Here is a 17,119-nt window from a genome sequence, read left to right as displayed (position 1 = left end):
AATGACATTTAAAAAGGGTATCTCAAAATTTAGTCCAAGTTTTATCATTTTTTCAATTGCTGACTTCTGCACCACTGTAAAACTAAATGCATTCGCTTTTATTGGTCCTGAGCCTTTTAAGGCAGCAATGGAGTAGTGGAAGAATGCAGCTTACAAGGACAGCCGAATCCTGGATCCTGCACATCACCCGGTCTCTCATAAATTTCCAAATCTTTTTAAAAATCAGATTGCCTACCATTTGTTTCTTAAAGAAGTTACTCTTTCGAAGGTTGCTTTGTAGCCAGAAGCTTTGTAGGTGGAGGCTAATGAATACTGTAAAATTATTGTAATTTTATTTTCAAGTTACATTTTCAGGTTTTCTGGGACTCATGCATTCCTTACATCAGGGAATCTACATATAATGTGGTCATAAATCTGCCCAGGTGGAGATAACTTTAGGATAGCAGGTAAAGCAGGTAGGATCTTAGGAAATGATGCCTTCTGCAAAACATGTTTCTGAGATGGAGAGCATCTCTATGTAGCAAAAAAATGTATACTGGCATGTGTGTATGAATACGGTAGGTTTTGCATCCAGTTCACATATTGTGAAGCCAGCTTTCTAATACACAAGGAGACATTTGTTCTTCACTACACATTTATGGCACTATGATCCCACTTTGAAAATGTTCTAATTACCAGCACTATTCAATGTTTGTCATTAATGCCTCCAACTCAAAAGCAGATGTAAAAAAGCAGAAATTCTACTTTGCTATTGTTCACATGCACATAAAATACCACCAATGCTATTCCTTTAGATCTGTCGTCATTTCCAGTGAGCCTAACAGATACCAATCACTTGTAGGATCTTAGCAGATGAATCACTTCTCATATGTAACTATATACAGTCTAAGGATGCCACCCCCACCCCTTCGTGGAATATCTTGGTCTAGGGAACAAGCAAAGCTTTATTTTACACTAAACTTATGCCAGAGTTTCTAGGATAGGATTTGCAATTTCCACACATAGGGATAAGGATATAAAGAGGTAAACAAGGGCTGATAAGCAGCTTTTCTGTTTGTAACATTTATTCTAGTTGTCCTTTCTTGTTGACCTTAAAAGGAAGGATTTTGCCAAAGCTCTAACATTCTGTCCAAGGATCAAACCCTCTCTATCTTAGGGGCTTATGGAGACTCCATTACCTTGTTATCTGAGAACCTCACAATCTGCCATGCATTTATAACCACAACCTCCTTGTGAGGCCAGGAAGGGTAGTTTACTGTCATCATCCTACAGACAAGAGACCAGGGGACTTGGGCTGCCATCCTATGCATGCTCAGCTGGGAGTAACACCCACTGAACCCAATGGGATTTATCTGCAAGTAATGCACAGGATTGCAAGCAAATGGCAATGAATGAATCCTATCTATGAATAGGAGTCATAACATGTCCATCCACCAATGTGACATGTAATGCTTGACCTAGATATGGAAATATCTCTGATGCCTTGGCTAAAACATGGTTTGCAGTCTTGATTTTCCATGAACAAGAAAATATTTTCCAAACACTTAACCCCTACCAGATTTTCACCCAAATAAATCCATGCATGTGATAAGAAGTAAAAGCGGCACAGGAAACATTCTCCCTGGACATGTCTGTAGTACTTGCTAGGAAACTTTTGCAAAGCACAGGAAGAGGTCTAACGTGGCAGGGAGCTCTTTTGCCAAAGTCTCAGTTTTGCCAATGTGAAATATTCTCTCTGTGTTATCTTCCTAAACCTGCACTGGAGAAGAAAAAAAGAACCAGACTATGGAGGGAAGGGAAGGAAGTATCCTGCAAGAGGGCATAGCTAGATGGAATCTTGAACAGAAGCACTCCACACAGCAACCTTTTGTTTCAAGTCTCACATCAGACCTTGTTTCCATGCTTACTCAGTATCATGCATATGACAGCCCCATCTGCACTACACATTTAAAGCACTATGATCCCACTTTAAACACTCATGGCTTCCCCCAAAGAATCCTGGGATCTGCAGTTTGATAAATGTGCTGAGTGTTGTTCGGAGATTCCTATTCCCCTCAGTGTGGTTTAACGAGTCAATTTCTCTCCTCAGGGGAATTCTGGGAATTGTAGGTCTCTCGTGGAAATAGGGGTCTCCTAACCAGTGCTTTTCTTATACTGTCATAAGAAAAAATGCTCCTTTTTCCTTATGGGGTACCCAAGAGCCCATATAGAGTCCTTATGTAGGTTTTGAAAATAACAGAGGCCAACCAGAGAATATTGAAAAGCAAAGTGGCTAGTAAGCCTGATCTTTATTAAACTGTTGCAACAGGGTACTCACCCCTCCACCCCCACCCCCACATGCAGGAGGGAGGAGGAACCCAGAACATTGGTGTGCAAGCTCTTATATAGACTTAAATTGCCACCCTGTAGCTCAAAGCCACCCCCCAATACATCATACATACATCACTGAAGGGGCGGTCTACAGCAAAAAAACCTGTCTGCCAGGATACCCGATAATGGTCACTGATTGCTTTTACCTGGGCATCATGACCATTCTTTTGTGATGGTAATTACTCAGTTCCTGAATCCAGGTCACAGGCTCACCCTATTCATGCACAGATATACCCTTAAGACAGGATTTGTGAGCAAAGAGACAATGGGGAGGTTTTCCCATTTCCTTCCTCCTTGCAGAGAAACATTTGAGGTCAATTTGGGAGAGTCAAAATGGTTTCAGGACTGTTTTCCTGTACCGTTTCAGACATGTATGTGCTTGCCTGGTACATTTATGAATATTTATTTTACATCTTAGACCTTATAATTCTCATAACAGTACCCTTGAGTACCCCCAAAAAAAGTACTGCTCCGAACAACACTCAGGACCCTTCACAAACTACAGTTCCCAGGACTCTTTGGGGGAAGCCACAACTGTTTAAAGTAGCATGATATAGCTTTGAACATATAGTGCAGATAGTACCCAAGTTCTAGTGCACCAAATGTTTTGCATTCTCAGGCTTAGTTTCACTCAACAGATACTTTTCATTGGCGAAGAATCTGGCTGTCTTTTCTCTGCTTGTTAAACTCTTTTGAAAGGGAAAAGGGAAAGAAAGGAAAGGAAGCCAAAGGGCACATCAAAATATGGTCCTGTGTGTATATTAATGTTTCCTGCTGCTCTGCTATGCGGAGACCAGCTTAGAGAGTGCAGATATCTGTCAGGGACCAAATATGATGGGCCACCCATCAGCCTTTCATTAAATAGCACTTGTAGCCTCTGTAATTCTATCAATAGAGTAATCAGAGCTGCCATGTCTCAGGATTTGATAGAACAGCGGGAGCTGGGAAATGAAGACTGACATTGTTAACAAAGCCACTTCTGCCACTTAATGCCGAGGGAAGCAAGCAAAAAAGTTTATTTGTCTATCCACAAAAAGAAGAGAGGAAAAAGGCAGGAGTGGCTAAGTGTGAAGTCTGGGGTGACAAGCTTTGGAAACTTTCTTTTTCTTCTTCTGAGGTTGCCCTTGATCTAATCAATTCCACTTTGATATTTTGTCTGTTTTTTGCATTTATTCCACCATCGGTTGACATCATGCAATCTAGATAACCGAATTCATGAGCAAAAATAAAAGAGGGAAGGCGAAACCAGGCAGGGCAGATATTTCCCATCGAAGGAGAAAGAACCTAATTCCCTATGGAGAGGGATTTCAATGAAGAGATTTAAAAAATCAAGATGCTAATGTCAAGTCCTCAGCAAGGCAACTTTTTGAAAAAATGTAGCAAGAGGCTAAAAGGCTTAGCTTCCAACTGCAGGCGGATTAAGGATGCATACAAAGGGCCAGTGATAGGAGATGAAAGAAAGGCAACATGAAAAATCAGAAAGAAAGAAACGAGGATGAAGATGGAGAGGTTGGAGACTTAAACCAAGTTTCTGGGTTCTCTGTGCTGGTGACTGGCCTGAAGTTTTGAGGCTGGGGGAAGATAGCCATGTTTTTCCATGCCGAAGCTAATGTTAAAGAAAGAGAGAGAAAACCTCACCTGGAGTACTGTGTCCAGTTCTGGGCACCACAATTCAAGAAGGACACTGACAAACTGGAACGTGTCCAGAGGAGGGCAACCAAAATGGTCAAAGGCCTGGAAACGATGCCTTATGAGGAACGGCTAAGAGAGCTGGGCATGTTTAGCCTGGAGAAGAGGAGGTTAAGGAGTGATATGATAGCCATGTTCAAATATATAAAAGGATGTCACATAGAGGAGGGAGAAAGGTTGTTTTCTGCTGCTCCAGAGAAGCGGACACGGAGCAATGGATCCAAACTACAAGAAAGAAGATTCCACCTAAACATTAGGAAGAACTTCCTGACAGTAAGAGCTGTTCGACAGTGGAATTTGCTGCCAAGGAGTGTGGTGGAGTCTCCTACTTTGGAGGTCTTTAAGCAGAGGCTTGACAACCATATGTCAGGAGTGCTCTGATGGTGTTTCCTGCTTGGCAGGGGGTTGGACTCGATGGCCCTTGTGGTCTTTTCCAACTCTATGATTCTATGATTCTATAACCAGTGGCACACTATTACCTCACACAAGTGTGGGGCCAGTGAGAACCAGCATGGTGCGGTGGTTAGAGTATAGGACTAGGACCTGGGAGACCAGAGTTCAAATCCCCTTTCAGCTATGAAGCTCATGTGGTGAACTTGGACCAGTTAACCTGCTTTCCAAGGTTTTTGTGGGGATAAAATGAAAAGGGAAATTATGTAAGCCACCTTAAGCTCCTTAGAGGAAAGGTTAGATGCAAATGTAATTAATAAATAATGCCAATACCAATACTAATAATACTAAAGTCCTGTTAGGCTACAGCAGCATCAACATGTCCTTTGTTGGCACCTAAGGGTAGCTCATTCCCCAGAAAGTTTTCTTTCTGGTCTAGAACAGATATGATTTGGTACATATAATCAGATCCCCCCCCCAGTGGTGCTGGGGAGAGGTATCCTTAGTTCTTTCCTGCTTTTTAGACCCTGCTCCTTTCTCCCCAAGAAGCTGTTATTAGATCCCTAGCAGGGCTAACTGCACATTTGGGAGGCAGGGTAGATCCCTAGCAGGGCTAACTGCACATTTGGGAGGCAGGGGGAAACAGTGCAAGGCTAAAGGGTTAAACAGCACTCCCAGGTCACCACTGCTTTGAATCTTTGAAAATGGAGCCTCCTCTGACTGCCCAGAGCTGCTTCATGATAGGCAATGTGGGACGAACAGCCTCGTTCATTTATGAAACACATAAGCCACGTTTTGCCAAAGATCACAAGGCAGGTTACACCAACAGAATATGTGCACACTTACTCCAAATCAACTATTCAAGTCAATCTCGTGAGCCTTTGCATTCAAACACATTCTGGGGGTCCACTGAATCCCACCTAATTTAGCATACAATTGAATATGTTAGTAGTGCATTTTCAGGAAATAGAAGATAAATTGGGTTGGATCCAAACTTAATTATGCCTAGATCAGATTGATGGTAACTTTATCACTAACTTAATTCCATTGAGTTCAACGAATCTTCAGAGTCTGATAATTCAAAAGAGCAATAATAATGATACTGATATGTTCATACTCTTGATGCCAAGCAAAACCTACTTGCTGGAAAAGAGATTGGGATCTGCTGTAGATCTCTGAGTGATTTGCAGCAGCAGCATCAAAATGACTTCTTTCACCTAAATTGGGTTGCTGAAATAAAGAGAGGCTGGGGTAACCAGGAACAGGCAGAAGGCTGGAGCTCACACAAAACCCTGCCCCATGCTATACCAAGCTGCAGGCAGTGGAACGAATTGGGCCCAGATTGAGCCTGATGTCATCAAGCCATGGCAGAGGGGCCAGCTCAGAATCCAGCCTCTCCCTCTCCCTTGTCCCTGGAATGCCCAGACAGAAATCCTGCCAGTGGTATTCTGTTTGCCTGCACTTTCAGCAGGTGGACAGAGGCCAGAGGAGCTGTTTTGAGATGAGCAGAAAGAGATCTCCACCCCATTCAACCATCCCAACATGGCAGATCAGGAGTTTGACTGCAGCCTTAGAGACAAACCACTTCATTTTGGCATAAACAGTTGGCATAGGAAACAGTCCGCAATGGGCTTGTGGTGTTCTGGGAAAAGACATATCTTCAGTTGGAATAAGTGTATTTAATAGCTTTGAGAAGTAAGTTATAAAAGGTACTGATTTAATACCTTTTTGTACCATATCCCAAGCAGATCTTGTAACCCCCCCCCCAAGTCAAATGTGCAATTTGTGGCCCATTGAGCCAAATGCAGGCCACCAGCTGTGTAAGGCAGCCTGTCGAGCTCAGCAAATTCTCTTTTTGCCACACGCTTGGGATTGCACAAATGCACTTCAGGCATCCAGCAGGCTCATAACTGTTGAATAGATTTTTGACTTGATGAGTCAGAAACTGCAAATACCCCCCTCTACAGCATCGTAGTAGTAGTAGTAGTAGTAGTAGTAGTAGTAGTAGTAGTATTGGTATTATTATTATTATTATCATCATCATTACTTATTACTTATACCCCACCCATCTGGGCAGGCCTCCCCAGCCACTCTGGGCAGCTTCCAACAGGATATTAAAAACACAATAAAAGATCCAACATTAAAAACTTCCCTAAACTGGGCTGCCTTCAGATGTCTTCTAAAAGTCTGGTAGTTGTTTTTCTCTTTGACATCTGGTGGGGGGATGTTCTACAGGGCGGGCACCACTGCCAAGAAAGCCCTCTGCCTGGTTCCCTGTAACCTTACTTCTCGCAGTAAGCACTATTCTAAGACACTATAGAAATTGGAATGAACCAGGAGCTGGGCAAGAGCACACAGGCATGGAAACTGGGTTGGGATACTGTCAGGGGCTCAGGGACAGAGGCACAGGGGAGGGAGGAGATGGAGAGCGAAGGGGAAGGATCTGAGGGCAGCATAGGGGAGTATGACAGTGACCCGAGAGATTCCATGAGCTTCTCCAGCGAATCAGAAGATTCCCAGAAGGAGGCGCCAATGGTCAGGGCGAGGGGGGTCCCAGGGGGGACACACCAGAGACAGGGGGCCAGCGGGGACTCCCAAAGCAGCAGCTGGAAATCAGGACCAGCTTCCCCACCAGAGCAGAGTGGGGGGGGAAGAGTCCCAGGTGTCAGGTTCAGCTAGCCACCCCGAAGGGGGAAGCAGTGACAGGAGCAGTGAAACGGTCAGAAGGAAGGTTACCGGCTGGGCGCGTGCACCAAGTTCAAATGTACAGGCGCGCGGGACAGCAGAAAGCCCAGATCGGGAACCAGGTCCTAAAGCCCGCCGGAGGCAGGGGGAGGACTCAGGGGATTCAGCGTCAGAAGAGTCTAGAAAGGGAGAAAACCCAGCTGACAGGCGGACCCAGCGGAGGAAAGAGCAAAGGAAAAGGTGGAGCAAGGCTAGGGTCTTAAACTGGTGTATTGGGGGAGGAGACTCAGACGGAGCTTCGGCGGTCTAGAGTCTCAGACGTAGAGCTGCACGCTGCTGATGTGAAAGGGGAACTGAACTTCAATAAAGACTTTTGTATATAACAACGGACTGGCGTTGGTCCTTTGTGAGCTGGGACCTCGGGCAGCTCTGACAGATACACAAATTTGCATAATTAAATATGATACAATAAAAGTCTTCAGGGATACAAATGTCACTAAAATCTCCATCGTATTTTAAGTAGTGGTGGATGCTCCAAAGATGGGATCTTCTTCCCTGTCCTTAAAGCATCTTCACTTTGTTTCAGAAACCAATAGAAGCCAACTTCAACTAAGCAGACACAATGCATCCATCCTATTTAAATTTCCAGTAGCGTGAAACTTGAGAAAAGGGTAAAAAAGAAAGAAAGAAGCTAACCACTTCGAGACGGGGAGGGACTGGCTGGAAGAGAAGCAAACCACTTATTTTCCCTCAGTAAGTGTTTGAAAATTGGATAGATTGAAAACAAATGCTTAAGGATGTTTCAGTACAGCATGCTTTCTAGGACTCTGTTTCCAAATTTTTCAGATTATATATTACAATTAAAGTAATGCTGAAAGCAGGTTAAAACAAACTCAACTGATGCCCATAACAGATTCAGGGCTATAAACGATCACAGATGTTCACATCGGCCTAGACATACCACTGGAATACAAACTCTGGTCATTTTCTAATTTCCATCATTAATACCACTAATTATATGTTTCTCAGGAGAAGATCCAAGATTTAGAATTAAGAGAGGAAATCTAGTTCATCATAATCCACTCCTTTCAATTAAGGCCATAATACACCACGCAGTGGGATTGCTAGACAGAATGATAACATTACAAATTGCTCCCTTTGAGCAATCTGCCAGGTGCCAAGTGCAGCCAGTTCTTAGACAGCACCAAAAAGGACAGAAGAGGATCAGCAAGCCTAGTTGTGCTTTCTTTCCTCCCATGTTACTTTGGAATACATTGCTTTCCCAATCAGGGGGAATTTTAAAAGGGACTTTTCAAATTTGAGGTCACACAGTACTCTGTTGACCGCTTCCACTTATTCCACAAGGACCTGCACAAACAAAATGAAAGCATGTTCTACAGGCCAGTGGCTGCCCTGGGGGCGTAGTGATGTCTAATGTAACACTTCAGCTGCAAATACTTCACATTTGAGAAAGAGATTTTAAAACTCTTCCTGAATGGCAGAGATTATTCAGCTTTCCTTACTAAGCAGCATGTTCTGAACAAGCAACTTTTGTTCAGAAGCCAAAACCCTTCTTGAATATATGAGTATCTCTCCGCCTCCTCCTCCTCCTCCTCCTCCTTCTCCTTCATCATCATCTCCATTATGCTAAAAAGATGACTAAAACAGTAGCAGAGTGATTGCTGGTAGAGTTAAAATCAGGGACCAAAAAATAAATCAATATTATTAGGTCCCACTCCAAGAGGTTCTTCTTTTAATGAAAATAATAACTCCCATCTACAAAAATGTATAATATAATTCACATTTGAAAACTGTCCAACTATCCATTTTTATCAGAGTACTATTTAACCTAATAGAGCCTCAGTGTCATCAGAGGTACCTTATGTTTCTGGTTCATTATTCTGAACTTTGTTTCAAATAGGGTGTACTTGATGTAGAAAACTTGACAGCTCTTTGGAGAAAGTTGGGTCAAAAGTATCTTGTTCAATTTTCAAATGAATAAAATTGAAAAGATTTTCATCTAGTTCACTTTAAAAATAAATAGGATCAAAAACGTTGATGAGTTTGTTCATTGTGACTGAGTACTGGTGATTGGGTTTGTCTATTTTTAAAGTGGGTTTAGATTTGACCTGAATTGAAACTAATGCCTTGTTAAAGGATGCTCAGTTTTACAGTATTTTGCAACTGCTTAATATCCCTAAAACATAACGTGTATCATGCTTAGTCTGCTAATTAATAGAAAATATTAAATAAGAAATTGAATCGAATGGCAATCTCCTTTTAAACATCCACACTAACTTGTGTGCTGGCAACCCTGGAATAAGATAATAGTTCATGGATCTGTCAATCCCATTATTACACCAGTCTTAAGAATATATTTGCCAACAGAGTAAAATATTGGATTGGATGGCTAAAATGTTTAATTAATTGACAGCCATAGAAATAAGAGAAATTCCCCAAAGGGAGGAGAAACAGCACTTCTGCTCTTTTTGTTCTGCCTTGAAATAAGTATCTTATTTGAAAAGGAACTTCTGGAGAGTTATGTAATGAATGTCATACAGTTGTAAAAATTGCCAAGAATAGTCCCTGATGCTTTTCTCTCCAGAGTTGTGTACATTTCTGCTGGGGTCATAGAAGGACTGATGTTATTTGTCCAGCAAGCCCAACATCACCAACAGGATACACTGCACTAGTAAATCATGTGTCAGCTAGCATGTTTTTCCCATTTTATTCCAACCCAGCCTTCTATTTTTGGCATACCTATCAACTAATTATATATTTTCACAGGTGATATTTTGGAGATTGTTAATGGAAAACAGCCACTCGGTCCAAAATAGTGCAGAGAATTTTTTCTTCAGAAAAACATCTGAAACCCATTATCAAGAAAGATACATAGATTATGAAAGCAAAGAGTGTCCAGTGCTGAGGGTATTGTTGTAAATAGAGGACATCTCTGATTTAAAATGTGATAAAAAACAGACACAAGCCAGGTAACCAAGACTTTTGGATTTAACATGAACAATTGCAGAAAAAAATGCTAAATGTAGAATAGATGCTGGTGAATCCCTTAAACCTAAATAATATATAGTGTGGACTTATATTGAGATCTGTCAACAAAGACAAGATCTACCCTCAGAAATGGAGAGACAAAAGTTTTTCAGAAGAGAGTTTTTAAATAAACACATTGTCTTTCACAACAAATTTAAAGTTAACTCTCCTCATAACAACATAAGCCACTTCTTTACTCTCTATATACAAACAGCTATAAAAACAGTAAACACATGCAGGAACTTTCCTTCCTTCTTTCCCTTAGCTCTTTAAAACAGGAAGTGACGAGATTCCTAGAAAATGCTGCAGGGTCAACAAACTGCTATGCTTCATGTGTAACAGGTTGGGAAGCAATTCACTTCCTGATCTAAGTAAGTCAGGTGAAATATATAAAGGAAAGAGTACACAAAATGGTGCGCATATTGGAGAAGGTATCTAATTTATTTATTTATTTATTTTTATTTTTTAAAATCTCAATGCTTCCTTCAAGGTGGAATTCAAGCCAGCAGACATGCACTCCTCCCTAGGCAAACCTCAGGTAGCCTCCCATTTAGATACTGACCAGAGCTCAACCTGGTCAGCACTGTGAAAGCATCATGTGCTCTCATACTATGTCTGTTATCCACAGTATGCATTCAACATGTAGAGAGACATGGTTTCATGTATATTTTTCTATGGGTATCACGTAATTATAAAAGCAAGACACAGCCATCCTTGTTACAAAAAGTCTAACACCATCAGACATTTGCTTGCGTTGAATATACCCAATGACTTATCTTCTGCCTTTAGGACACGATCATGTTTTAAAGCCTGGTATCATGTTCAATGTGTGTGTGATGGAGAGAAACTGAGGCACCACTGCGTTGGCAATGTCTCCTCCATCATTGCTCTGCATTATGTTTCTCAAGCATATGCAACAGCTGGGCCTGTGCATGCACACATATTATGTTCCCCCTGAAAGAACAGCGCCCTAAGCTTTCAAACGAATTTTGCCACTCGATCAGAAAAACACACACACACCACATTTCCTTGCCCACAAATACCTAGGTTCATACGCAATGTGTATCTGAGAACAAGACACAACCAGTAGGAAAGAATGAACATCCCATGTTCTCATAAAATAATCTCGTTAATGAGCAGAAACTAAATATGAGACATACTAGTCTCTATTTCATATCTGTCTCAAGGTTCTGCCTGGCCCAACCTAACACAGGTCATTTTTCTAAGGAAGAAGGTTATCTTTTCCTTACCTGGGAGAAGTTCAGCCCATTCAGTGGATGGCATTGCTCTTCCACCCTCTCCACAGCTCCTGTCCTTTTCTTCATCCTCTCCGCCTCCTGAGCCAGGTAGAGGTCCAATACGGGCACTCCACGGGAACGGATATCTGTCTCCGTGAGGGAGTTGACCATCAGCATCACCCAGACGGGCCTTTTGCGCTCCCAGTTCCCAGCAATAGCATTGAAGAGGTAATCGGCATAAAGACCTTTCCCCCGTTGGTCTGGCGTCATCCAGTGAGGGAGCATCAACTTGACGTACTCAAGGTGGCGTTTGAGGCGGTGGTAAAGATCCCGGGGGAGCACGTCTTGCAAATTCTCCCCGTGGGGTAGCAGCTGACAGCTGGCCAGGCCCGAAATGGTGTAGGGGTCAGTGAGGTCCAGCTCAAAGTACACACTGGAACTGGCTTGGAAAGCAGACTTGGAGTTCTCAGGGACAAAGTCCCACACGCGTGTGTAAGGCACATGGATTGTTCCAAATAGATAGGCCGGAGGGTCCCTCCGGATAGTCCAGAGGAAAGAGTTCAAGTCTCTTTGCTAGGGAAAAGGGAATGAAAAAGAAGGCAAGAGTCAGTTTGGTGTAAAGCAGGGGTCAGCAAACTTTTTCAGCAGGGGGCCGGTCCACTATCCCTCAGACCTTGTGGGGGGCCAGACTATACCGTATTTTTTGCACCATAACACTCACTTTTTTCCTCCTAGAAAGTAAGGGGAAATGTCTGTGCATGTTATGGAGGAAATGCCTACGGGTGGCATGCCTACAGATTTTCCTCCTCTAAAAACTATGTGCGTGTTATGGTTGGGTGCGTGTTATAGAGCGAAAAATACGGTATATATTTTTGGAGGGGGGAATGAATGAATTCCTATGCCCCACAAATAACCCAGAGATGCATTTTAAATAAAAGGACACATTTTATTCATGTCAAAACATGCTGATACCCAGACCATCCACAAACTGGACTGAGAAGGCGATTGGGCCGGATCTGGCCCCTGGGCCTTAGTTTACCTACCCATGGTATAAAGCGCTGAGAAAAGTATATTCAGGACCAGTTAGGGGAGGGGGGGCAAACAGGAACTGTCCATCAGCGTTGTGGTTGAAATCATTTCCTATGGCATAACTTTGCAAAATGTTTTGAGGGCTGCCATTGTACACAATATCCTAGCCCTAACCATGCTGGCATGAAAGCAAGTTATCTATTGGAATCAGTATAAGACTGGTAGGACTGAAGCGGCAATGTGCAACGTGTAGGCCTGTGGATATGGTATGTGTATGGAAAGTCAAGCATGACTGCAAATCAGAGTTCATCGACGCTGCGGTTATTCTACTGAAACCAGTAAAACTATCCCAGCATGACCTTCCCTGGGTTAAGTGGATCCTGGATTGCATCCATAATCTCACATAGTCTGCAATTAAACATGTGAGCAGACAAGTAGAAAAACCATGCATTCAGGAAAGAAAGATAAAATATAGGATGAAGGCTCAAAGTTGTCTGATTAGTTATGCCTTATCAACCAGTTAACGTTCCTTTGTGATTAAAGGAGTGGTAAAACTGAGTAGATCATTATACCAATAAAACTGGAGTCTTTTATTTACAATTAAGTGGTATTCAAATTCAATTAAGTGATATAAATAAAACTAAGCATTTTTTAAAAAACAAACAAACCCAAAAACCTTATGATTTAACTTTATGAAGTGGGGATTATTGTATAAAATCACAGAAATATCTTATTCATGAGAGAATGAATGCAAGCATTACATCATGTGTTGTGTGTGTGTGTGTGTGTGTGTGTGTGAGAGAGAGAGAGAGAGAGAGAGAGAGAGAGAGAGAGAGATTTTGAAAAGATATATACCCACACACACCCATAAACACTCATACCTCAAACTGGATCAAAGAATCTTTACACATTTAACTATCTAGGCAGAAATCCAACCCAGGCTAAGAGCTTCTGGTCATTTATTCCTTCATTTGATATTTACAGAAACCCACTGTGCTATACAATGTAAAGTTTCAGCTTGGAGCAAATTTGTTTGTAGACAAATATGGATCACTCTGCAGGGGAATTCTCCTATACAGTCCCCCATTGACTGCCCTTTTGAATTGTTCCTATGAACCATAACTTACAAGCAGCATTTTTAAAAAAAAACAAAACAAAAACCTCATTACATTGTTTATGAAAGTTGAATACAACCCATAGCCCTAGCCTATTCAGTGCAGAAAATTGAAGATTTCAACATAACTAACAGGGTCTTGCAGGAAATCAATATCTCTCCGGAGATCTAAAGGATCTGTGAGACTGTCGAAATATGAAATTGTGGCCATGGGGAAGTTGACAAGCTTGCCACACACGGGAGGAGAGAAAGGGTTACCTGGCAAATCTCAACTAATTTGCCAATGTTTCTTGAACTCTGGACACAGGGCTCCAGTCCTTTATCTGGCATTAACTATGTTGCAAGTTATGTGAGAAATCTAGATTGTTTTGCGGGCACCTCCATAGAGGAGGAGCAGAAGGGCGAGAGAGATTTCTTGCTAAGTGGTACCCAAGGACGGGAAGGCAAAGTGTCCTGACCGGTGGTAGTCCCAACTACTCCTGTTTCACGCCAGCAGTGTGCTAGGGGCTGTGCAACCCGCAGAAGGAAAGAAGGGCATCGCTTCCTTTCCCCAAACCTGCTCGCTCGATCCCACCCAACTTCCTCAGGTGTCGAGGGGCACAACCTCTGCCTCCCGGGGGGGGGGGGGCGGACGATCGGCGCTCCCTAGTAGGAGCCATATCCATCTATCTCGCTCCCTCTCCACTTGCAGAGGGGTTCCTCGCTAGGACACCCAGGAGCAGCTAGGAAAGGCAGGAACTGACCCGCGTAATTGGCCCGCGCCTTAGTGTAGTGCGGATGTTGCGGAGGGGCGGTTATCCTCAGCAACCTTAGAAAGGGGCACCGGCACTATGGGTTGTCTCTGGGGATCATCGCAGTAGAAGGAGAGTCCCAAAGCTGACGGTGGCATGTGGCGCTGCCTCTGCGCCGGATTCCCCCCCCCCCCTTAAGCACCGGCAATCACTGACCCCCGACCCCCGGGCCTCCTCCTTCCCTTCCCCTCCAGCTCACCGATCGGGGCAGCTCGCAGCGCCCTGGGTCCATCTGCTGGCGCCTCCTGGGCTCCGGGCGCGCCGACGCCGGCAGCACCCCCCCGACGACAGCCAAGCACATCAGCGCCAGGTGGGGCTGCATCCTGCTCCTCCCGGGGGACCCGCCTTGCCGGCTGCCTTCAGAGGGAACTCTCCGCCCGGTCTCGCCTCGGGTGCTTCGGTCCCGGCCACGGTCCCGTCCGCATCTGACAAGTGCAAAAATAAAATAATAATAATAATAATATTGAAGGGAAGAGGGAGCAGCTGAAGAAGGCTTGCAAAAAGAGAATGGGGGCTTAAATGGCCCCACAAGGGCGATCCTGAGGGTCCCGGCGTTGATCCTGAGCCTCTGTCATGCTTGGGGGGCAATGGGACTCTCCGGCGCGGTAAACTTTCTGCGCTGCCCAGGAGTTGCTTGGGTCTCTACCCGCCCCCCCTCTCCGCCTTCAGAAGGAAGGAGGTGGGAGAGTCAAGGTTTGTCTGCGAGGGGGGGGGGCGGAGGTGGTGCCGATCCCGGGTTTGAGATGGCGAGAGACGGAGGGAATGCTATTTGAACAGGCACAGGAAGGCGGGCACTGCTGTGGATGTCATCATGTCAGTTTTCAAACACGGCGAGGAAAAGCCAGGAGGCCAAAAAGAAGGGAGAAAAAGAAAAAAAGAAACAACTTCGCAGCAACTTCCAAACTTTCCCAAACTTTTCTTTCCCATCCCGCCTGCGACTTCGCGGCGGCCAAGCCTGGAGAGGGCGGCTCCTGCCGCAAGAGGGCGCCTGGTGCACAAACAAAGCGCCGCAGAGCTCAAGGTAGAGCCAGACGGGACTCCCGGGAGGGAGGGGAGAGAGATCCCGAAAGGAAAGATGCGAAAGAGCGGGGCGAGGCATTCTCCGACGGGAACATAGACTGGGGCGAAGGAGGGCTCTGCTTTGAGGTGCGTCAGGGACGAAGACACGCTCCTTACTCAGAAAGCTGGGTGCATGTGAAAGGGGGGGTACACTTTGCACATTCCCTCAGCTATTTCTTCTTTCATGTGTCTGGAGGCTTGGCATTTTAGATTCCTAGACCCCAGAGAGGCTGAGAAGTGGCCTGTGTGTCTGTACGCACACATACACATTCCGCCTTTTTTCTCCAAGGACCTCAAGGTGGCACACGTGGTTCTCTGCCTCGTTTTCTCCCCACAACCCTGTGAGGTAAGGTAGACTGAGAGGCAGTGAGTGGCCCATGGTTGCTCAGTGAACTTTATGGCCTGTGGTGATTTGAACCCTGGTCTCCCAGGTGCTAATCTGACACTCTAACCACTACACTACACACAGGTGGCATTCTGCAGTCAAGAATGCCTGCTGGCTCTAGTGTTGCTGTAGTTCTCAGCAGGCCCATGCAGAGCTTCTCTGAGGCCTGGCATGGCAGCGTAAGTCCAGCATGCCCCTGGCCTGCCCTCCCCTGGCCAGCTTAGCCCTCCAAAGCCCAGGGCAACTGTACCCAGCTTCCCCCACCTACCTGCACAGGCCTGGTTCTGAGCCAAGGGTGGTTTCAGCAGAAACCCTCTTCAGATAGCAAGTGTGATCCTCCTGGCACCTCAGACTGCTGTCTTCTAATCAAGTCAAAAGCTTTCTGTAACTGGATAGCTAGTATATCAAGGATTAAGCTGTTCTATTTTTTTAGCATGTTTCTAGGCTGGGGCTTAATTTGCAAACTGGTCAGCTGAGACCAGGGCCACCTCATTTTCCAGAGGAAGGGTAAGTCTAGATTGTGTTGGGTAGGGGGATATGGGTTGGTATTTTGATGCTGGTTCCAAAAGGAACACCCATCTGGAAGCACCCACTAAATTGTTCTTAGGCACTCCTTTATAGAGAGGGTTCTGAGGCAGTGTACAAAGGTGAGAGTAAAACTATTCAACTGTTTTATAGGAACAATGTTGTTTTTAAAACAAAAAGCAAAAAAAAAATCCCAACCAATCTAGCTATGACTATACAGCAAACACATATCAGGCAAACTGAACATGCAAAAGTTCGGTGGAAGGGCAAAATCCAACTAAAAGGTCACCTAAAACCATTAGGCAAATAGGGAGGTCTTCAGCCAGGAGGTGCAAGATTGAAATTTTGTCACCAGGTATCTCTCTTTGGGGAGGCATTCCAGAGTCAGGGCACCACCACAGGAGACAAGGCAGAACCCCCTTCCTCCTGGTGTGCTGGCTGCCTCTGAGTAGGAACCTTTTGACTCTTGTACTCCTTTGTTCACTACTGTCCTAGGGCTCAAAGGGAGAAAGTGGAAGCCTTGCAAAATTGTCACACAAGAAGCCACAGAAACTGAAGCAGAAGGAACACCACCAGGCTAAGTTGCAGACGCTTGAGTTTGATCAACAGCACAAGCCCAAGCGTGTTTATTTGGAAGGAGGCCCAAATACGTCTCCTTGTGTCTACGCAAGATTTGCCTCCTGAGATCTCTTTTCGATTGCAGCCCTTACGTATTGGACTATATCATCTAAGTAGGTGCATTTGCACCTATAGGTTCATCTGCAACAATCAATTAAATATCTGGGTGGGGCTACAC

General features: G+C 44.4%; 1 protein-coding gene across 1 annotated transcript in view; it reads right to left on the bottom strand.

Annotated features, from left to right (window-relative positions):
- The window catches only part of TRABD2B (TraB domain containing 2B), a 258,886-nt gene extending 243,594 nt beyond the window's left edge, over positions 1-15,292 (bottom strand). Inside the window, exons 1-2 of the mRNA XM_082226757.1 lie at positions 14,554-15,292; positions 11,433-11,993 (exon numbers count right to left, since the gene is read on the bottom strand). Coding sequence (XP_082082883.1) covers positions 11,433-11,993; positions 14,554-14,676 — 684 coding nt within the window. The 5' untranslated portion in view covers positions 14,677-15,292. The remainder of the gene's footprint in view (positions 1-11,432; positions 11,994-14,553) is intronic.
- Positions 15,293-17,119: the final 1,827 nt, after the last annotated feature.

Source organism: Podarcis vaucheri, assembly GCF_965113315.1.
Source record: "Podarcis vaucheri genome assembly, chromosome: 6".
Lineage (NCBI taxonomy): Eukaryota > Metazoa > Chordata > Lepidosauria > Squamata > Lacertidae > Podarcis > Podarcis vaucheri.
The sequence above is the reverse complement of the archived record's forward strand: the minus strand, read 5'-3'. Positions and strand labels throughout refer to the sequence as shown.